This window comes from Peromyscus maniculatus, chromosome 10, assembly GCF_049852395.1.
Source record: "Peromyscus maniculatus bairdii isolate BWxNUB_F1_BW_parent chromosome 10, HU_Pman_BW_mat_3.1, whole genome shotgun sequence".
In the NCBI taxonomy this organism is placed as follows: Eukaryota; Metazoa; Chordata; class Mammalia; order Rodentia; family Cricetidae; genus Peromyscus; species Peromyscus maniculatus.
In genome coordinates, this window is record NC_134861.1 from 88,121,948 (window position 1) to 88,145,372 (window position 23,425).

At 43.3% G+C, this 23,425-nt stretch overlaps 1 protein-coding gene across 1 annotated transcript; it reads right to left on the reverse strand.

Annotated features, from left to right (window-relative positions):
• Window positions 1-20,849: 20,849 nt before the first annotated feature.
• LOC102905612 (PRAME family member 20-like) lies at window positions 20,850-23,074 on the reverse strand. Its single transcript, XM_006987238.3, has 3 exons — window positions 22,788-23,074; window positions 21,716-22,300; window positions 20,850-21,447 (listed from the first exon to the last, which is right to left on the reverse strand). The coding sequence occupies exons 1-3, from the start codon at window positions 23,072-23,074 to the stop codon at window positions 20,850-20,852; spliced, it is 1,470 nt and encodes a 489-aa protein (XP_006987300.3).
• Between the last annotated feature and the right edge of the window lie 351 nt (window positions 23,075-23,425).

The window sequence follows — 23,425 nt, forward strand, 5'->3', positions numbered from 1 at the left end:
AGGGTGGTACAAGCCTCTGCATCATGTGATTGGATGAGGGTGTGTGACCTTTGAATTTACTGGTTTGGAGTTACATGCTGCAGGCCGCAAGTATGTATCATAAGAACTCAGCTGGTTATGGCAAAGTCACTACCTGGCAGGATGAAGGATTTCCTCCAGAGGAAGCCAAATTCCAAGGAGCTTCTGGTGTTATTTGGCTTGTTATATATCAGCTGTATTCTGTTATGAAAATCATGTGTGCCTTCATAGTTTTCCCAATTGACTTCCCTAAGAAAGGCTAACAGTGTGGACTGATCACTCTCTGGACATACACATTCCAGGTATTTGGAGAACAGCCTTAGGAATGGTTTTCTCTGGAATCAGATATCTCCCTTAGTCCTTTTAAGGACTAGCAGTAATAACAGTCCACATGAAGGTCTCCTGATTTAAGGCAAATTCCACAAAGAAACACCGCCTAGGTCAGGTGGACATTAAGTAATAGCTTTACACAGTTTAGCTTGGATCCTCCTTTCTTACAGCCTTACTAACTTTATAGACCGCTAATTCCTTACCTAACCACTTCTAGGAATATTTAGATAACCTTCTGCGCTGACAGCTATGCTCAGCCAGAACCCCAGTTCAAGCCTCCCTGTAATCATCATCATTGGCAGCAACCAGCCAGGTTCATCCCCAGATGGAGTAAAGTACTTTACCAGAGATACCTCTGTACTCTAAGAACAGACTTAAGCATCCAGGCTACCTGTTTGAGAAGGCCTGGTGGATGTGCCAATTAAGCTTTACTTCCTCCTTTCTCAAACCTTACCTCCGGTTCCAGATCTCCCTTTAACTATCACCAGAGGCATCTAGCTGTACACAGGTTGCCTAGCAACTGAGCACACTTTCCCCCATCCTGCAGAAAAAAGGCAGATAGCATGGACAGATAGGAGCCATAGGAAAAAAGAAGACAGTTTTATTTTCTCCCATTGACCTAGCAACTTATAGATTCTTAACATTTTCTACCAATCACATTTAAGACTATAGTGGAGCACATAAGAGCCCTCTTCTTAGATATTACCTGAATTTAGCCTTTAGTTAATTCATTTCCTCATTGGTCACTTTCCTTTGGGGTTGCAATGATAATTAATGGTTATTGCCTCCGTATGTGATTCTTATCACCCCTCCATTTGACCCTGGAAGCCTGGCTTTGCACTGCTAAGGGAATACTGCTTGTAAGTGTATATATATCGGGACTCCCGGGGCACGTGGGGGACGCAGAAGAGAAAAGAGAATGGAAGAACTAGATGGGTAAGAACTTGAGAGGAACAAACTGAGATGGGGAAGAACTAGATTGAAGGGCTAGAAGAGAGTACTAGAGGAATGAGATGGAAGATGAGGAAGAGCCAGATGGGGAAGTACTAGCTGGGTAAGAACGAGATAAAAAGGACCTAGTTGAGGCAGAATTAAGACAAGAAAATTAAGATAGAACTTAGAGGGAACAATAGATAGGGAAATCAGGCAAGAAAGGAGCTAGGCATGAGAACAGAACTGAAGCTGTGTATAAAGGATGTTATGCCAGAGGAATTAAAGCAAGTGGACTATAGAGCTCGGTGTGCTGAGACTCTATTTCCTGAAAATAGTCCTCACCATTAGTAGTTCTCTCTCCTGAGCCCCTGGGATGTATAATATTAAGGCTGGTCCCGCTAATATTATACAAGACCTGGCGCCCTTGGGCACCCAGTCTCAGGAAGAGTAATCTTCCAAGCACACTAAAAAAGCAGTGGTGTGCTTGGCGGAGGCTGTCCAGAGACGAGGCAGCCTTTCCTGGGAGTCGTAAAGGTGACCCCTGAAGTGCCGTTACCAATGGACCTCTGGATCTCACCAAAGGTGCTGCAGACCGGGAGGAACCCCAGGCCTCTTTGTGGTGAGTAGTTGAATATCTCCCTTCCCTATTAAGAATCCTTCTTGTACCATGAGTCAGAAGGAGTCAAAAGAGAATCAGCTTTTGATAGAAGTTACAGGACACCGGCTTAAGATGAAAGGCGTTTCAGTCAGCTCTAGTCTGTTTACAGGCTTAGATAAGGAAGCAACAGACTATCTGAATTCCATAAAGCCTCTAAAATTGTAAGGAAAGATTTAGGAGACCCCTAAAAGCTGCCAACCTTATGAGATTGATTTACCGTCAGACTGTGATAAGAGGCAGAGATTCTAGCCCCTCCCTTTTAGGGAGAAACCTGCCGTTACTTCATTCAGGGTCTTACAAGGAGTTAACACAATATTATCACACTACAAGACCTCCTGAGAGTGTAAACTAGAGCTAATGAAGTTCACTAAGTTCTGCGTAGCAGCAGTGTCCTGCTACAAGCAGGTTTTTTTTTTTTTTTTTTTTTGGTGTGTGTGTGTGTGTGTGTGTGTGTGTGTGTGTGTGTGTGTGTGTGTGTGTGCGCGTGCGCTAAAACTACATGGATCTAAGGGCTAACTTGAGCCTAAACTTCTAAATTGCTAACTAGGAGCTCACTCCAGCAGCCATCATTTAAATAACAATGCAAGCGCCACAGCCAGAGCCGGTTTAGAAACTAATGACAACTCCCAGCTCTCCTAAAAAAGTGTCCTTTTCTCTCTCTTTCCTCTTTTTGGGTTGACTCTTAAGTTCTTGGTAATTTACAAAAATATTGGCCAAGTACAAGAACTTCAATTAACCCATTTTAAAAAAAACAGGTCCTGGTTAGGGGTCACCCTACGACGACCTGTATGGATTCATCAGGCCCCCGAAGACGTTTGGGGGTTGGAATCCTAAACATCTGCCTTCTTCTTCTCTCTGAACCTGGCCATCTACTATCTGCATCTCAGCTCACTTCGGCCTGTGTCTCGACCCCCCCCCCCCTTTCTCCCCTTGCCATTCCGGGTGACTGTCTGGCTTGGTACGGTCTGGACAAACCGGCTGCAGCTTAAAAAAAAAAAAAAAAAATCCTCCTCTGTTTTAGTTTTTTTTACTGTGCTTATCTCATTTCATGATACACCTTAAAGGAGTTATTACATTGTTTCTCTCCTCATGTACTATATTTTTAAATAAGAGCTCCTGTTTCTATATTAAAATAACTTCAGTACAAACTTAATATTTTTAAGGCTAAACCTGACGGGTATAAAGCCTAAGTTCTAAGCTTATAAGGACAACTAACTTATAAATTGTTAAGAACAAGTTTACTTTAATCAAAGATAATTAAGAACTAAAACTTGTTGGTTGATTGGCCGACCTGAACTGTAAACTGTGAAGGATAAGTTGTACTTAAGCTATAGCAATTAGAGATAATTATCAGGATGCAAATTAAAGCTTGATCATCATAAATGATCAGATTCTCTAATGTATACAAAATCATATTTATATGCCTGCTAAGTATGTTAAATTTCATATAACCAGTTCATTACTTAGCCCCCTAACATTTAAAAAGTCTAAGCTTTGGACAAAACTGCTATACCCCTTATTGCCAGGGTTTTGTCCAAACTATGCTTTGAGATCATTTAGATTATATCCCCATTTACCAGGTTTAAAGATAATTTGCCTTACTATCCAATTTCAAGTAAAAAATAGTTCACCTAAAAACAGATTTCAAAGTAATCTTTGACTGTTCCTTTGTTTAAAATATATTATTGGGCTGGAGAGATGGCTCAGTGGTTAAGAGCACCGACTGCTTTTCCAGAGGTCCTGAGTTCAATTCCCAGCAACCACATGGTGGCTCACAACCATCTGTAATGAGATCTGGTGCCCTCTTCTGACCTGCAGGGACACATGCAGGCAGAACACTGTATACATAATAAATAAATAAATCTTTAAAAAAAAAAGAAATTTATTATATATGTACTGCAAGTCATTGGGATAGAGAAATATAATATATGAACATCTAGATATGTTATAAATGATACATGGATCTCTGTAAATAACCTAGAGATACTGAGGATGTATGCCTAAGTTAGATCTATGGATAAAGTTTTTATTGAGGTCTGAGATAGATATATAGGCTTTAAGAATGAACTTATAGCCGGGCGTTGGTGGCGCACGCCTTTAATCCCAGCACTCGGGAGGCAGAGCCAGGCGGATCTCTGTGAGTTCGAGGCCAGCCTGGGCTACCAAGTGAGCTCCAGGAAAGGCACAAAGCTACACAGAGAAACCCTGTCTCGAAAAACCAAAAAAAAAAAAAGAATGAACTTATGTATGCCTTAATACAAGAGTCTATGGACCTCCCCAGAAGGGACACTGGGGCTAATTATAGGCCATAGCTCCTCTGCTGTACAAGGTATAAAAACTTTCCCAGGAAAGGTTGAGCCTGACTTTACTGAAGAGATTAAGATCATGGTACAACCCCCTACAAAAACAGTTCAGATTCATACAGGGCAACACCTATGGGAGTTGCCAGTTTGGATTCTAGGGATATGGCTTTCTGGGTTCAGAAATTAAGTATTCCAGACCAACTAAACACTTAAAATACAGGGAAAGAAAATAATTGGTTTGCTAGACATAAGCATGGATGTTTCTTATATTTCAGGAAAAGATTGGCCAAGTATAAACTTATGGCATATTCTAAATATTGGGCATATAAAGCCCCCCACCAGCCCTTGAGTCACCCCAATATTTGTTGTTTAATGAAAATCAGGCTTATAGACTGTTACAAGTACTTAAGAAATTAAATAAGCTGGGCGGTTGGTGGCACACACCTTTAATCCCAGAACTCCCAAGGCAGAGCCAGGCGGATCTCTGTGAGTTCAAGGCCAGCCTGGTCTACAAAGCGAATTCTAGGAAAGGCGCAAAGCTACACAGAGAAACCCTGTCTCGAAGGAAAAAAAAAAAAAGAAATTAAATAAAATTTATTAAAGCCAAGGGGAATCTCACAGTCTGTCTTCTCATCTCCCACGGCCATGCCCAGAAACCAAAAAATAATCATCATAGATTTACAAGATTGTTTCTTTACCATACCTCCTCAACCTAAAGATTGTCAGCATTTCGCTTTTAACTTGGCTACTCACCCTGCCATGATGGAGGCCAAAGCTGACATACAGAGCAGGAAATGCGAGTTCTGTTTATCCAGGACTCATTTTTTGAGCAAAGTTCCTCATTATATATACAGATTAACTATCAGAACTAACTGTCAATTATAGCTTCCTCGCAGTCCCCCAACCTAATAATATATATATGTATGTATATATGTATATACATATATCTTGCAATACATTGATCTAACTATAATATCATCTGTGTAATAAAACTATGAAACTTAGAAGACTATAGATTGGCAGATAGCTCTACAGGATACACTGGTACCTTTTCTTATGTCTGTCCAACAATTACAAATTCTCTCCCTCTGGAAGCTCACCCATGAGGCTTACATCCTTATGCTTTATAGTTATAATATAAGAAGTAATACACCATTTATTTCACTGCTTTTCAATTTTAAGAATGCCTAGAGCTCATATATAGAGAACAGCCTTACATACACTTCAAGAGCTCTTAAGAATCGGTGGTTGATTTTTCATATCTCCCACTACAGGCATTCCTTATTACCCCCAGACTGAAACACGAAGCTACACCTAAGCCTCTATGATCTTCTCACTGGTATTTAAAAAGGTCTTGATGTTTTCATACTGTCAGGAAGAGGATACATGTCTTCACAGGACATTGACCCGCCTTTATGAATCCCGAATCACCTGGTCACACCATATACTAGGCCGCTGCAGGACAAAGGCTCTCTCTAAAGCTGCCAGTCTGAATACAGGCTGTTATTTACCTCTAGATTCTTTTTTTTTTTTTTTTTTTGCTAATCTTGGCATTTTATTTCTCTTCTCTCTCTCTCTCTCTCTCTCTCTCTCTCTCTCTCTCTATATATATATATATATATATATATATATATATAATTTTATTTTACAATACCATTCAGTTCTACATATCAGCCATGGGTTCCCCTATTCTCCCCCCTCCCACACCCTCCCCTTGCCCCCAGCCTACCCCCCATTCCCACCTCCTCCAGGACAAGTCCTCCCCCGAGGACTGCGATCAACCTGGTAGACTCAGTCCAGGCAGATCCAGTCCCTTCCTCCCAGACTGAGCCAAGTGTCCCTGCATAAGCTCCAGGTTTCAAACAGCCAACTCATGCAATGAGCACAGGACTTGGTCCCACTGCCTAGCTGCCTCCCAAACTGATCAAGCCAATCAACTGTCTCACCTATTCAGAGGGCCTGATCCAGCTGGGGGCCCCTCAACCTTTGGTTCATAGTTCATGTGTTTCCACTCATTTGGCTATTTTTTTTTTCAATAATTTGAGTAAAATTGAATAAGCCACAGTCGTCCTAGGGACCTCCATGCTATATATATAGCCTCTATGGTACTATGGGTTGTGGTCTGATTGTTCTTTATTTTATATCTAGAATCCACCTCTGAGTGAGTACATACCATGACTGTCTTTCTGGGTTTGGGTTACCTCACTCAGGATGATTTTTTCTAGTTCCATCCATTTGCCTGCAAATTTCATGCTTTCATTGTTTTTCTCTGCTGAGTAGTACTCCATTGTGTATATGTACCACATTTTTTTCATCCATTCTTCTGTTGATGGGCATCTAGGTTGTTTCCAGGTTCTGGCTATTACAAATAGTGCTGCTATGAACATAGCTGAGCATGTATCTTTATGTTATGAATCAGCATTCCTTGGGTATATGCCCAAGAGTAGGATAGCTGGGTCTTGATTACCTCTAGATTCTTAAATATTGAGCGTTGAATATGAATAATTGGATACAATTCCAGATCCTTTTGATGAACTGTTCATCAATGATATAAAACTTACAGAAATATGATTAGAAATAATAATTCTCTTCTAAGTGTATTTTATTAATTTTTTTTTTCCGAGACAGGGTTTCTCTGTGTAGCTTTGCGCCTTTCCTGGAACTCACTTGGTAGCCCAGGCTGGCCTCAAACTCACAGAGATCCGCCTGCCTCTGCCTCCTGAGTGCTGGGATTAAAGGCTTGCGCCACCACCGCCCGGCTTTTTTTTTTTAAACATTTATTTATTTATTATGTATACATTGTTCTGTCTGCATGTGTATCTGCAGGCCAGAAGAGGGCACCAGATCTCATTACAGATGGTCGTGAGCCACCATGTGGTTGCTGGGAATTGAACTCAGGACCTCTGGAAGAGCAGTCAGTGCTCTTAACCTCTGAGCCATCTTGCCAGCCCCTGTATTTTATTAATTTTTGTCAAAAGATAAATGAGACTTGAGAGATATATAAGTGACACATTTCAGATTTCCTTCTCTGGCTATCCTGAAGCTTTTTTTGAGACTCCAAGGACTCAATTTTGCTCTGACAAAATTTACCACTGTTATATTGCTAACATGCCTAAGATTTTGTCTATTAAGAAGGTTCTTTTACTTTTTTTTTTTTTTTTTTTTTGGTTTTTCGAGATAGGGTTTCTCTGTGTAGCTTTGCGCCTTTCCTGGAACTCACTTGGTAGTCCAGGCTGGCCTCGAACTCACAGAGATCCGCCTGCCTCTGCCTCCCAAGTGCTGGGATTAAAGGCGTGCGCCACCACTGCCCGGCCAAGAAGGTTCTTACAAGCTTCAGGAGATCAAAATTTGCCAACGCCCACAAGCCAAGAAAGCCCGGGAGGAATGCAACCTGAATACAGTTTTATCTCCCACTTACAAAATTTCTGTTTCTCCTCTGGGCGGGGGAGGAGCCTTCCCTCTCCCTGGCCTGGTATCCTCTTCTCTCATCTGCTAACCATGCATTTAATATTCCATAGGTACACCTAAGAGAACAGTTTCCTCTTTAAAACTCCTCATCTTTAAAACTCTTTGGCTGCATGTTCTACCATTAATACATATATTTGTTTCCAGCAGAAATTCTAACCATTTAAAGAATTACAGGTTTTCATCCTCTAGACCATGGTCATGCTGTCTAGCTGCAGGTCTACATCCCACCCTCCAGCCCACATGGATGTGCTGTCCGGCTCAGCCCTGTTTCATACCCTCCAGCCTACAAGACAAGAAAGTCTGCTGCACGTGTCTCACAGAGCCTGAAACAGCCTGCTCTTCCTGGGTTTCCAGTGCATTCCAGGTCTCAACACCCCCCAACTTTGCCCCCATATCAGCAGGAAGTAACCATGAGAGATTTCTACAGCCCCCTTTGTCACGTACCCCTTTTTCTGAACTGAACTCTCCAGCCCAGGGGCTAGACTGCCCTTAAAAAATGCTCTATTATTAATTGTATATAAGTTCTGCCCATGATCCTGAAATGTATGTACTATCAGATATTCTCCTCATGTACTTATGACAATTGTTCTGTATGTAAGTCTCGCTATGTATACCCTGACACAGGTTATTACTGTTTTCTCATAGCTAATAGTTTAATATTGCATTGATTTCAAATTTAAGTTAGGTAAGCTTCAGCTGTAGCCTTGGTCCCATCCAAGGCTTTAACTATGCCTCCTTAAAATACAGGTTAACCAAATTAATACCACTAACTAAAGATTAATAGGTACAGCTAATGTTCCAAACTAACCATTTCTTTTTGATAAGTCACAATCATAGTATTCACTTTTTGACCATCTTATGCCATACCAGCTCATGGTAGATTTTTGTTACTCATCTGCTCCCTTTTTTTGAGACAGAGATATTCTAACTATATACAGCTATATCTATTAGATGGTTAAACTAATCCCCAGACTGCCATCTATATAGACTATTGATTATAAATATATATTATAGGTACAATACTGATTAAATATCAATATTAATTAATCATTATTTATCATTTTTCAGTCATCTCCAAATTTAAGTTTATCTACATATTCACTGTCCTAGAGAAAATAAAAACTTTTTTTTTAACTAAACAAAAAAATGGAAACTGCTGCCGGCCGCAGGAAGATATCATAAGAACTTAGCTGGTTATGGCAAAGTCACTACCTGGAGGGATCAGGGAATTCCTCCTGAGGAAGCCAAATTCCAAGGAGCTTCTGGTGTTATTTGGCTTGTTATATATCAGCTGTATTCTGTTATGAAAATCTCGTGTGCCTTCATAGTTTTCCCAATTGATTTTTTTCCCTAAGAAGGGCTAACAGTGTGGACTGATCACTCTCTGGACATACACATTCCAGGTATTTGGAGAACAGCCTCAGGAAAGGCTTTCTGTAGAATCAGATATCTCCCTTAGCCACTTTCAAGGACTAGCAATAATAACAGTCCACATGAAGGTCTCCTGATTTAAGGCAAATTCCACAAGGAGACACCGCCTAGGTCAGGTGGATGTTCAGTAATAGCTTTACACAGTTTAGCTTGGACCCACCTTTTTTTTTTTTTTTTTTTTTTTTTGGATTTTTCCAGACAGGGTTTCTTTGTGTAGCTTCGTGCCTTTCCTGGAACTCACTCTGTAACCCAGGCTGGGCTCAAACTAACAAAGATCTGCCTGGCTCTGCCTCCCAGAGTGCTGGGATTAAAGGTGTGTGCCACCACCACCCAGCAAATGATTTGAATACTCTAGCTCTGTTTTTTATTCTTTGTTTGTTTTTTTTTTTTTTTTTTTTTTTTTGAGACAGGGTTTCTCTGTGTAGCTTTGCACCTTTCCTGGAACTCACTCTGTAGCCCAGGCTGGCCTCAAACTCACAGAGATCCACCTGGCTTTGCCTCCCTAGTGCTGGCATTAAATGCATGCGCCACCACTGCCTGGCTCTCCTTTCGTACAGCTTTACTAACTTTATAGACCTCTAACTCCTTACCTAAACAATTCTAGGAATATTTGGATAACTTTCTGTGCTGACAGCTATGCTCAGCCAGAACCCCAGTTCAAGCCTCCCTGTAATCATCATCATTGGCAGCAACCCAGGCAGGTCCATCCCCAGATGGAGTAAAGTACTTTACCAGAGATACCTCTGTACTTTAAGAACAGACTTAAGCATCCAGGCTACCTGTTTGAGAAGGCCTGGTGGATGTGCCAATTAAGCTTTACTTTCTCCTTTCCGAAACCTTACTATGGGGCGTTTACCCAACCCCACTTCTCCCCAGAGTTTTCTTGAGTGTGAGCAGCAGGAAATATTAGATAGAAGGATTTATTGCGGAGACTATTGCAGAGATAAACAGAAAATAAAGGATAACCTCAAGAGGGCCTGGAACCTTTTCCAATGCCCCGACTGTCTCTGGCCCAGGGTATTTATAGAGACACCAAGTGGTGGAGCAAAAGACCTCCTCCCCCCAGCATAGCCAAGTGCAGACCATCTCAGACACCTGCACTCAGGCCCGTGGTCCTAATCATCCTCCATGTGGACCTGCTGGGTAAAGCCACGAGGAACCTGAGAACGGGCTCCCACACCTTACCTCTAGTTCCAGATCTCCCTTTAACTATCACCAGAGGCATCTAGCTGTACACAGGTTGCCTAGCGACCAAGCACACTTTCCCCCACCCTGCAGAATAACAGCAGATAGCATGGACAGATAGGAGCCATAGGAAAAAAGAAGACAGTTTTATTTTCTCCCATTGACCTAGCAACTTATAGATTCTTAGCATTGTCTACCAATCACGTTTAAGACTATAGTGGAGCACATAAGATCCCTCTTCTTAGATATTACCTGAATTTAGCCTTTAGTTAATTCATTTCCTCATTGGTCACTTTCCTTTGGGGTTGCAAATAATTAACGGTTATTGCCTCTCTATGTGATTCTTATTACCCCTCTGTTTGACCCTGGAAGCCTGGTTTTGCACTGCTAAGGGAATACTGCTTGTAAGTGTATATATACCAGGACTCCCAGGGCACAGGGGCACAGAGGGATGGAGAAGAGAAAAGAGAATGGAAGATCTAGACGGGTAAGAACTTGAGAAGAACAAACTGAGATGGGGAAGAAGTAGATTGAAGGGCTAGAAGAGAGTACTAGAGGGATGAGATGGAAGATGAGGAAGAGCCAGCTGGGGAAGTACTAGCTGGGTAAGAACAAGGTGAAAAGGACCTAGATGAGGCAGAATTAAGATGAGATAATCAAGATAAAACTTAGAGGGAGTAATAAATTGGGAAATCAGGCAAGAAAGGAGCTAGACATGAGAACAGAACTGAAGCTGTGTATAAAGGATGTTATGCCAGAGGAATTAAAGCAAGTGGACTATAGAGCTTGGTGTGCTGAGATTCTATTTCCTGAAAATAGTCCTCACCATTAGTAGTTCTCTCTCCTGAGCCCCTGGGATGTATAATATTAAGGATGGCCTCGTTAATATTATACGAGAGTTACAGTTATGTATTTTGGGCAGGCCTGGACAAGTCCCAGGCCTTGTCCTTGAGCTGCCATGGAGGCTGGCTGGCCTTGCATGTTCACATTGACCCATACACATAGTCCTAAGTTGGTGAGGGGTCCCTAACAGTAAACAACTGGCTGAACCTTCAGTGGTCAGAGTACGTGCAGAAAGGGAGCTACTGCAAGGACTACGTCTTTTGTTTGTGGCCCTTCCAGAAACTGCTTGCTCAAGTCTCAGGACACTGAAATTGAGGCCCGATCTCTGAGAGAAGACAGAGCAGCCTTTTGTGGCATCTGCTTGGTGCTTTCACATCATCTTTTTCTGTATAGTATGGAGTAGCAGAGCAAGGCACAGTCTGATCTCCACAGTGTCCAAGCTAAGAGAGCTATAAGGAAGCAGGTATGGTGTCACATATCTAGAATTCCAGCCCTTGAGGGCTGGAGGCAAGAACATCAAGATTTGATGATTATCATCTACTAGCAAGATTAAGTCCAGCTTGGACTATGTAGTGAATTCCAGGCCAAACTGGAACAGAGTGGGACCCTGGCCTAAACAAAAACGTCAAAAATAAAGATTTGTGCCAAGGAAATAAGATCATTTGGGCTGGACCTAGTGCACAGGGTCTTAATTTCAGCCCCTCTGGATGCCTAAGCAGGGGTCTCCAGTCCAACCTGCCTGGTTAATTTAGTGACCTTCGATTTCAAACTGAAAAGTAAAGACAGGGCCTGGACATAGGTCACTGTTTTTTTTTTTTTTTTTTTTTTTTTTTAAAGATTTATTTATTTATTATGTATACAGTGTTCTGTCTGCATGTTTGACTGCGTGACAGAAGAGGGTATCAGATCTCATTTCAGATGGTTGTGAGCCACCATGTGGTTGCTGGGAATTGAACTCAGGACCTCTGGAAGAACACCCAGTGCTCTTAACCTCTGAGCCATCTCTCCAGCCCCCAACATAGGTCACTGTTAAACCACGCTCTTAGCATGTCGCTGGTGAGTTTTGAGAGTCATATGCAAAGAGGGAACCTCAGCAGGGGGTGATGGCTCACAGCTTTAATCCCAGCACTCAGGAGGCAGAGGCAGGAGGATCTCTGTGAGTTCAAGGGTAGTCTGGTCTAGACTGAGTTTCAGGACAGCCAGGGCTATTACACAGAGAAACCCTGTCTTCAAAAAACAAACAAACAAACAAACAAGCTAAGAGAGAACCTGGATTAAGAAACTCTTTCCTTGAGCCTGGTGTGGCAGCCCATGCCTTTAATCCCAGTACTGAGGCGGAGGCCTTCTTACCTCTGAGTTCAAGGTCAGGCTGGTGGACAGAGCTAGTTCCAGGACTGCCTGGGCTATGTAGGGAAACCCCATCTTTTTTTCTTTCTTTCTATTTATGTATTTATTTATTTATTTTCTTACTTATTTATTTTTTCCATTATTAGGTTGATACAGTACAAATTCTTATCCTAATAGTGAAATGTTTCACCAAGGCTTGCCCAATGATTGAGTAAAACCAAAACTTATTCTAAGCCACAGTCATCCTAGGGTCCCCCCTGCTAGGTAGCCTCCCTGGTTCTGTGGGTTGCAGTCTGATTGTTCTTTGCTTTATAGCTAGTATCCACTTATGAGTGTGTACATACCATGTTTGTCCTTCTGGGTTTGGTGAAACCCCATCTTGACCAACCACCACCACCACCACCACCACCACCACCACCACCACCACCACCACCAACAACAACAACAAGAAGCAAACAGAAGAATAGGAGGAGGAGGAAAGAAAAAGAGGAAGAAAAAAAGCCTCCTGTAGGCAAGTCTATGGGGCATTTTCTTGATTAATGGTTGATGTGAAAGGCCTCAGACTATTGTTGGTTGGAGGGGCCACCTGGGCAGATAGATAATCCTGGGTTAGAGAAGAAAGCAAGCCAGAAAGGAGCAGTCAGTCCTCAGTTCCTGTCTGAGCTCCTCACCTGACTTCTCTTCATGAAGGACTGTTAGGTGTAAGGTGAATTAGACTCTTCCCTCCCCAAATAGGGTTTAGTCCATTTTAAACACAGTAACAGAGAAACTTGCTCAAAACAGCGCTTGGCATTGCTTAGTTTCAATTTTCAACACCACCACAAACACATCCATGCTTGGAAGGAAGGCTGAGGTTCTGCAGTTGGGTGTGTATTTGTGCACTTGTTTTTTTTCATTGTTGGGGATCAAACCTTCGTCTTGTGCATTGTAGGTGAATGTTTTACCACTGAGCTATCTATCTCCTGAGCCAAGACTGTGTGTCCTTAACTGAACCACATGACCAAACCAGGACAACATAAAACATTTGGCACTTGATAGGCAAGGATTGAAATATTTGTGTTTGGACAACATTTAGAAATTCCAGATGTGGGTGTGGTGGAGCATGCCTTTAATCCCAGTACTTGAGAGGCAAGGGCAGGTGGATCCTCTGTGATCTCAAGGCCAGCCTGATCTACATCTTGAGTTCCAAGACAGCCAGGGCTATGTAACATCATGTACTCACCCCAGAAGCTCAGGAAGGAGGATTGAGAGTGAACTCAGCCTGAACTATATAGTGAAATTGTATCTGGAATATGATAACTATTTTTTTGTTTTGTTTTGGTTTCTCTTTGTTGCACTGGCTGTCCTGGACCTCACTCTGTAAGCCAGGCTGCTATTGAACTCCCAGATTCTCCTGCCACTGCCTCCTGAGTGCTGGGATTAAAGGCATGTGCCACCACAGCTGGGCTACCTTAGCTGTTCTTGGTTGTCAACACTTGATCTTGAATTCAATAAAACTCAGATAGCTGGGTACACCTGTGAGTGATTTTTATTAATTAAGTCATCTGAAGTGGGAAGAGGTGGAGAGACACAATCATATTCGTATTGTGCATAATTTCTAAATGAAAACAATAACCAGGTCATAATTACACCGAACATGCTATAACTGTCCCTCATACAGTGCAAATGCATCATAAATAAAAGACAACCGAGAATGAGTTATAAATAAAAGAGTAAAATGACCAGCCCAGAAGCTATGGTTATGGAGGAAGTATGTCACTCTGGGGGCAGGCCTTGAGGTCTCTTCTGATCAAGCTTTGCTCAGTGTCACCCTTAAACTGTTTGCTGTTGCCTGTGAGATGTAAGACTCTCAGCTACTTCTTGAGCACCATGTCTGCCTGAATGTTACCATGTCACCTGCCATGATGACCTGCCATGATGATAATGGGCTGAACCTCTGAAACTGTAAGCAAGCCACCACAATTAAATGTTTTCATTTATATGAGTTTCTGCCCGGGTCATGGTGTCTCTTCACAGCAATAGAGACCCTGACTAAGACACTTATTGTGTCCTCATAGGAACAGCATTCAAAGTTCAAGGTCATCCACAGCTACTGAGACTCTTCAAGTCAACCATGGGATTGTAAGACCTGGTTTTCAACAACAACAATAAAAAGGGTCCCAATACATTTGAAATGACAGCCTGAAGCTGGGCTTGGGGGCTCATGCCTGTAATCCAGGACTTGAGAGACAGTGGCAGGAGGATCCCTCTGGGAGTAAAGCCAGCCTGGTGTGCAAAGTAGAACTCTGTGGATGGATGGATGGATAGATAGATAGATGGATAGAAATAGGTACGTACGTATCTACATACATACATACATACATACATAGACAGATAGATCAATAGATAGATTTGAGCAAACAAAAACAAAACAATGTTTTGGTTCCAAATATTAGGCTGTAACTACCTCCCGGGGTTAGAACACTTGCCCAGCAAGTACAAGACCTTGCATTCATTTTGTTGAGTGAACTTCTTCCTGGGAGACATGAGTAGAATTCTTCCCACCCCAGAGAGGCACCAATGAAACATCAAAGCTATGGTTCCCACCAAGGCTGACTACTGAACCCCTGAGTGTATCGGGCTTGGGCTTATGTATGGTCAAGTCAGCAGAAAGTCTCAACTCAGCATGATAATGTCGTGTCTTACTTAAATTTATACTGATGTGATAAAGGCCATGACCAAGAGGACTTGAAAAGAAAAAGGTTTATTTCACCTCCCAGCTTTTATGTCCATCATGAAAGATGTGGAGGTTGGAATTTGAGATAGAGACCTGGAGGCAGATATCGATATAAAGGCTTTTCAGGAATGTTGATTACTGCCTTGCTCCTCAGGGCTTACTGGGCTTGCTTTCTGATAGCATCCAGGACCACCACCCCATGGATAGCCCCACCCAGGATGTCTGAGCCTTCTCATATCAATGACCAGTGAAGGAGATGCACCACAGGTTTGCACAGAGGACAACGTGGTAGGACATTTTCTTAATTGATGTTCCATCTCCTCAGAGGAGTCTAGCTTGTGTCAAGTTGACGTAAAGCTAGCCAGCACAAGTGAGCCCTGTCAACTTGACACACAAACACATTAACTGTTAAACCATAACCTTTCCTCTTTAGTTCATCCCCAATATCTCATATCAATATTACTTAATAGCATCGCAATATAAAACATTGCAACATTTAAAAGTCCCCAAGTCTTTACAATTCAAACAATTTGAGAGTTCAGCATTACTTATTAATTTTCATTTTATTTTTTACAGCGATCATTGAGCAGGAATAAAACTCAGAGACCAGAGTGAAGGTGCTCAGGGACTCTGGTTCTGCACCAAGAGGAATTTTCTTGAATATCTGTTTTGTGGCCTCACCTCCCGAGTGGTAGGATAACTTGTGTATATTATTATACCCTATTTAATAGGGTTCACCAACCTAATTAATAGATAGGTAAGCGCTCCATCAAGTGAGGGCCTTCCACATCTTTTTTGGAGTGAGCTAGGGACATTGGTGTTGCTTTGTAAAATCTCCATAGTGACACACTATCTGAAAAAAACAACAACAAAAAACCAAGAACACACAAACAGAAAGAGAGACATAGAGAGAGAGACACAGAGAGAGAGAGAGAGACAGAGACAGAGACAGAGAAAGAGAGAAATACATTTGAAACCTAAATCTTTAAAGATGATACAGAATGGGTAAGTTTTCATGCAGATTAGCAAATTAGACCCTGTTCCCTATGACTATATATCCACATGTGCTTTTTAAAAAACTTTATTATTTATTTTATGTGTTTTTCACATCATGTATCTTGATCTCATTTATATATTCCTTTGTCGATACATCTCTACTTGCAAGTGTTCATTGCAACGAGTCATTGGTCTGGTTTGAGGGCCCTGGTCTTCACTACAGGTTTGATGCTGGGCCTCCACAAGGACTCTCCCTGGACATCTCACTGACACCTTGTGTTATGGAGATCCTGCAGCTTTGGTCTGTGGGTCAGGTCCATTCTCGTGCTCTAGCAGATCGTAGATGGAGTGGATGCTGGGGCAGGCAAATCATAACCCTGGGTTTGGGCCTGGGCAGCTGTAGGGTTGGTCTGCCAGGTGGGAGCTGGGGACAGCTCTCCTGTGGTCACAGTATCAGGGCTGGCTATCTACAACTGCACTAACAGTGTCGGCTCTATTGTGCTGCCCTGGCAAGGTGCAGGGCCTGCTCTCCCGAGTGTTGAAGCTGGAGATCAAGGATGGCTCTCCCACACTAATGACCACAGGGCCTGTTCTCCCAGGTATCTCAGGCTTTGGTGCGTGTGGGGAGGAGGTGAAACGACCTCTGCTCATGCCACCACAAGGCAGATGGGTAAGGAGGACAGCTGTTTCATGCTCACAGATTTGGGGATGGCTGACCTGTACCTCCTCTTACAGGGTTGGCTCTGTTCCGCAAGTGCTTTTTACAATGCTGTCCTTTCACAGTGCAGGAGCTCAAACCCCAGAGCCCAGAGCACACTAGGCTACTGCTCAACCACTGAGCTCAACCCACACCCCTGTAAACTCCGCATCTTCTCTTCACCATGTGGTGCTGGGGATTGATGTCAGAGCCACACATGAGTTAGGCAAGTCCCTGCTACTGAGCAACATCTCCATTTTAATCAGCTAGTTCATTCCCCCCCCCCCCCCGCTTTCTTTGTGAAATGGGGGGGGGGTCTCTATTTAAAGACTATTTTTTAAAGTTAGGTGTATATGTATGTTTATTGTATGGATTTGTACATGTAAAAGTAGGGCCCTAGGCAGGCCAGAAGTAATCCAGTAATCCTGTCACCTGAAGCCACCTTTTGAGAGCCACTTGAGAGCCACCCGAACCAAACTTGGATCTTCTAAAAAAGGTAATGTGCTCTTTTTTTTTTTTTTTTGGACAGGGTTTCTCTGTGTAGCTTTGAGCCTTTCCGGGAACTCACTCTGTAGACCAGGATGGCCTCGAACTCACAGAGATCTGCCTGAATCTGCCACCCGAGTCCTGGGATTAAAGGCGTGCACCCCCATGGCCCTGCAAGACAGGGTTTCTCTGTGCAGCTTTGCGCCTTTCCTGGAACTTGTTTTATAGTCCAGGCTGGCCTGGAACTCACAGAGATCTGACTGAATCTGACTCCCGAGTGCTGGGATTAAAGGCATGTGCCACCACCGCTGTGCCCAGAAAGCGTTTGTTGAGGAGTCCTTAAATTTAGATAATTTATGGAATTCAGAGAACAGCAGTACATTTAAGCAAAGAATCCTTGTTCTATATGGTCAATACATATTCCAATAAAGAATAAAACAGAACAATAATAAATTATTCTATTGATATCTTACTATAGAGAAAAGGGGGGATATAATGGATAGACCTAGGAAGATTTAAAATACAATAAAATACAGCTCTTTTTTAAAGTAAATGTTTGGCCGGGCGGTGGTGGTGCATGCCTTGCCTTTAATCCAGGCACTTGGGAGGTAGAGGCAGGAGGATCTCTGTGAGTTCAAGGCCAGCCTGGTCTCCAAAGTGAGTTCCAGGAAAGGCACCAAAGCTACACAGAGAAACCCTGTCTCAAAAAACCAAAAAACAATACAAAACAAAACAAAAAACCAACAACTAAATGTTTTATACCTGTAGAGAGACATATATTTATTAGACACCTTTATATACACTAAAGCTATTTCAAAGAGTTCAGGAGTCCATAGGATTAAACATGTGGCATGCAGGCTGGACTAGGGGGGCTCATGGTAATCTCAGTAGAGTAAGGGAAAAAAAAAATCAAGAGTTCAAGGACAGCCTGGCTCACAGGAAACTATCAAATAAAGAGAAAGTAAAATTGCAAAGTGCAGAATCAACCTCATAAACCCTGTGCACTTTGCCCTGAGCTCCCCTTTCCTTCAGCCGTCTCTGATGGGTCCATGGTGACGATGCCTGCGTGGACTGGATGTTAATAACCCTCCTAGTCCCTTGAATCATCCTTCGGGAGGAAGTGTCTATACTGCTCACTTCAGTGACACACAAAAGGGATGCGACTAATTCACAGGCAAAGGACAAGAATGAAAGAAGTGTCACAAAAGCTTTCACTTCATTGTTGCCGATGTGACCTGGACCTCTCCTTCAGTCATTAGATACCAGTGTTTTCCATTCCGGAGTCATCAGATCCTCCCGACCCTGAATCTGGCAGTGAGGTTAATAACTGACAAAGACCCCAGAGGGAGAGCATCCAGGTTTACAGGGGCAGGACAAAGTCACTGTCACGACCCTGACAGAAGCCACATAGAAACACAAAACCGCCATTCTGATTCCACAAGACTCTACCTGTCCCCGCGGTCCCACTGCTCGCCCTGTCCTCAGCCTGCAACATCCACCTCACTGCTCATCATTTTGTTTCCAGCCATCTCAGCAGCATCTGAAATCAGGAACTCTGAGTCCCCAGATGAGAGATGTGTCCCAAGCCCTCCATATCTATGAATCTAGAAGTCATGACCTCTATTTACAGATGCAAATGCAGATCTCTCCGGTTTCTTTGTTTTTTTCACATTGGGCATGGGAATCCAGGACTACACATGTGCACAGCAAACAATATACCAAGCAATACACAGCCTTTTTCTTTCCTTTCCTTCATCTCTCTCCTCTGTCTGTCTCTGTGCCTCTTACTGGGACCTAACCCCAGGGCTCCATGAATGCTTTGCCCACCCTCTGCCACTGAACTCCATCTTCTTCCATTTTCCAGAACAAGTTCTTAGCCTGTGTAGGTAGGATGACCTTGACTGTCTGTTCCTGTTTCTACCTCCAGAATGGAAGGATTACCAGTGAGTACCATGTGCCCCGTTCAGTGGGCTTCAGATTCAATTAAGAGTTTCATGTATAGTAGGAAAGCATTGTCAAATGAGGTACTTCTAAAGGAACTAGGGACCCAGGAATTGCTATGTTAGGGTTATAGTGGCATGTTCTCTGGGGCGTGTGTGTGGGGGGGATACACATGAAACCTAAAACTTCAATGATGACAGTTAAATAAAATTTTTTTTTGTTTGTTTGTTTTTCGAGATCGAACTAACAGAGATCTGCATGCCTCTGCCTTGGGAGTGCTAGGATTAAAGGCGTGCTCCACCACCGCCCTGCTTGTTTCTGTTTTATCTTATTTTATTATTGACTATTGCCTGGCGGTGGTGGAGCACACCTTTAATCCCAGTACTCCCAAGGCGGAGGCAAACAGATCTCTGTGAATTTGAGGCGAGCCTGTTCTCCAAAGCGAGTTTCAGGAAAGGCGCAAAGCTACAGAGAAAACCCTGTCTGCAAAAAACAAACAAACAAACAAAAAATTATGTGAAATACCTACCTGGTCACTTCTGATTCAATATCTACTTTATATGTCAAAGCCCCTCATAAATTTTAATTCTTTTGTGGTGCTGGAGATCAAACAAAGGAGCCAAATGCAAGATGTGCATGCACCCAACAATGGCTGAACTCCACACCTCAAACTCCATGTACTCTTTACACCCTGTAAAGCTGAAGATGGAGCCCAGGGCCTCATAGGCACTGGGCAAGCACCCTGCCACTGAGTATATCTCCATTTTAACTAAGTTAAATAAGTTAGTTTTAATTTTTTTTAACTTGTAAATTTTTTTTTTAATTTAGGTATATGCACATGCACACATGCATTGTGTGGAGTAATGCACATGAATGCAGGTATCCACACAGATTCCTTCACCAGGAGCTGGAGCTCCAGGCAGTCGAGGGCCACCAGATGTGGGTCCAGGAAACTGAAACTGAGCCCTCTGAAAGAGCCCCATGCCTGTGCTCTGGAGCCATCTCTCTGGCTCCAGGGTCTTTGGATAGAGAGTCTCACTCTGTATCCCAGGCTGGCCTGGATATTTAGTCCACCCTAGAGGAAGACAGTATCTACCTGCCCCAATATGGAATGTTGTCATTATAGATATCTGTTCACTTTTATATTTATGTCCAGAGTTCTTACAATTGGTTGGTGTATGGGAGCCAGAAAACAATAATGGCATTTAAGCAAAGACATCCATCATTCTGTGTTTAGTAAAGATATCAATTAAGAACTGATAGTGAATTATTTTATTGCTGCCTTATTATGCTGAAAAAGGAGAATGTAATGGGTAGGCCTAGGGACTTTCAAAAAACACAATTAATAGAGATCACAATAGAAGACTTCAAAAACAGTTCCAGGAGATGCTTGAAGCCAGTTGAGAGTCTTTCCAGACCCTGACGCTAGCAGGGAGGCTAATGACTGAGGAAGACCCCAGAGGAAGAGCACTCACATGCAGAAGTCATGTTTCCTGTTTACTGCCAGCAAGAACAAAGCTCCAGGTGAAAGACACAGCATTCCTCATTTTCAGAGCACTCCTCAGGGTCACAGTTCTCATCACATACATGGCAGGCATTTGTACAGAAGAAGATGCGACAGGGATTCCTTACGGCTACGAGTATATCCATGAGCTCCTGACAAAGTTGGGCATATCTGTTTTCATCGATGATCCCGGAAGCATTATAGCATTGCAGAGAGGCAGGGTAGTGCTCCTCACTCATCTTGGTCAAGTTGGCTGTGTGATGCAAAAGGTCCTTCAGGACAGGGGTGGAGAAGTCATTGTATGAAAAGTTAACCTTGGTGAGCTGGGAGCACTTGCTGAGGACAGGGATGAGGTCAGTGAGCTGAGAGTCATCCATATTACAACGCTGAAAGTCCAGAGACTTCAGAGTACCTGCTACATTCTCTAGCAGGATTCCAAGAGGCTGGAGACATGAAGTCAAAAACTCGGTTCCTCTAAAGTCCAGATGTTTTAGCTGACGAAGGCTGCGGCTCAAGGGGAAATATTTCAAGTCGGACATTGACATCTCGCAGTTATTGATGGAAAGAGTCTCCAAGCGGGTTTTCAGGGACCTAGAGATACACAAAGCAGTTAGTTCAGGGAAAAGTATACTGGGGTTTATAAAGAGGAAGACGGGGCACATGTCTCAAGGTCAGTTTGACTATATGAACAATCAGAGTACCAGGGTGCTGCCTCTTGGAGTCTATTAAATCAAGTCACACCCACAACTCTCACCATAATTGTTCCCAGTCACTGGCAGGCCCCATGCACATGCGAATCCTTAGAGTGAACTGGAAAGGTTTGCTCTGGTAGCTGAGCCACCTCCGCATCCTTGCTTACCTGAGTATATGTTTCATGTGGTCTTTGAGAAAGTAGATGTCATCAATGGAGAGATGCTGCAGACAGTGGAGTTTGGAGAACTGAGCAAAGGCCTTGCTGATACGCTCAGTGTCTACTATCCTGTAGGCAAGCCTGAAAGTGCTCTGGTCCTCGTTTTTCAGGGAGAGTTTTCGAAGACTTCTCATCTCTCCAAGGCAGGGAGCAAAACGTGCCAGTTTGGACACATTCCAGGCCAGGTTCAATTCCAGCTCCTCAATGCGTCCTGGGTGGAAAACATTCAAGATTTCTTTGACAGTGCACACAGGCGCAGTCCAGATCTTCATGTTTATACAGTGCAGCTGTAGAAAGTCTTTTCTCTGCTGGACCCACTGCAAGAAGCATGCTTGCTCTTCATTCAGACGGAGCCTGAGGCAGAGGTCAGTTACCACCTTCAGATGCCGCCGCCTCAGTGCATATCTGGGAAGGTCCTTCACTACAGGCCTCTCATCCACAGTCTCTGCCAAACAGGCCCCATCCTCTCTTCCAGTCCATATGTTCCAGAACTCATGTTGAACATTCCTCAGGTCGAGCACCTGAAGTTGCTCGCTCCTGTGGGTAAAACGTGTAAAGTATCAGCAGACATGACAGGCCCCAACACCCAGCAAGTTTCCACTACACCAGCAAGTTTCCACTACACATCCCTAATGTCAGCTCTACCCTCCTGCCAAGGTCTCTTCAGCACCAAGTGTCCAACGTAGGAACTCATGTGTGTCATGGCCTCTCCCCGTGAGCTGCATGTGTACAGCTGACTACTTTCCTTCCACTAAGTTACTCTCCATTTCTACCTAGTCCCATGTTAGTGGTTGTTGGAAAGCCAGGGATAGGCTCCTTCCTCTCTGACTACCTCTACTCTGTCCTCTAATCCATACTCAACTGTCCTTACTACAGGAAACAATAGGTTTCAAGGCCCCTGCATTCCAGCACCATGACCCCATCAGAAGCCTCTGACCCACCTACAAAGCCATTCTCCCTGACCCACGGTCTCTCCCACATGCCCCTTGTGCTCAGTCTACAGTACTTGGCTGTTGCTTACCCGGGGTGAAACTCTCTTTTCAGATGCATGTCTACTCCATCTAGCACAGCCTGGAAGGTTTTCAAGTTGGGAGTCTTCATCAACGACCCCACAGGGAGGCAGGGGAAAGGCCAGGCTGCCACCATTGCCTTCACAATCCTAGAGTGTCTGCCATTGAAGGCATCCTTGAACAGTGCTGGGAAGAGCGTCCAGGGCAGTTTCTCCAGAGCAGAGATGGCCAAGGCTTCATCTCTCAGCAGCGCCTGCCTTGCCAGCTTCTCCAGTGTGGGTGGGGTTTGACCATTCATCATGAATTGTCTTCAGTCAGAAGGCTCCTGGGGAAGCATTCAGGTGAGAATATATCTTCAAGATTAAGTTTAAAAATCTTCCCCCTCCCCTAGTACAGCAACCACTCAAGATCTGAGTCAATTGCTCTGGCAATGGTAGAGACATCAACTTAAATCATTGTCCTCACTGGTAGTGTAAATCTAGACTCTCACTGGCATTATGGGAGCCTCTCTATGTTCCTAATGGACACATGATTTAGCATCAAAGTATCTTATGAGTGACACTTTCTCAAAAAAAAAAAAAAAGCTTTATGTTGTGGTTCAATGTTTAGCTTAGTTTCTAGCCAGGTGGTGGTGGAACTCGCCTTTAAT

Bases quoted from the DNA above. Each gene is read 5' to 3' on its own strand.
- LOC102905612 (XM_006987238.3), bottom strand. From the start codon at position 23,074: ATGAATGGTCAAACCCCACCCACACTGGAGAAGCTGGCAAGGCAGGCG. The intron at 22,301-22,787 runs GTAAGCAACAGC...TACCCACAGGAG, and splicing joins AAAAGAGAGTTTCACCCCGG to CGAGCAACTTCAGGTGCTCG. The intron at 21,448-21,715 runs GTAAGCAAGGAT...GTGTATCTCTAG, and splicing joins CACATGAAACATATACTCAG to GTCCCTGAAAACCCGCTTGG.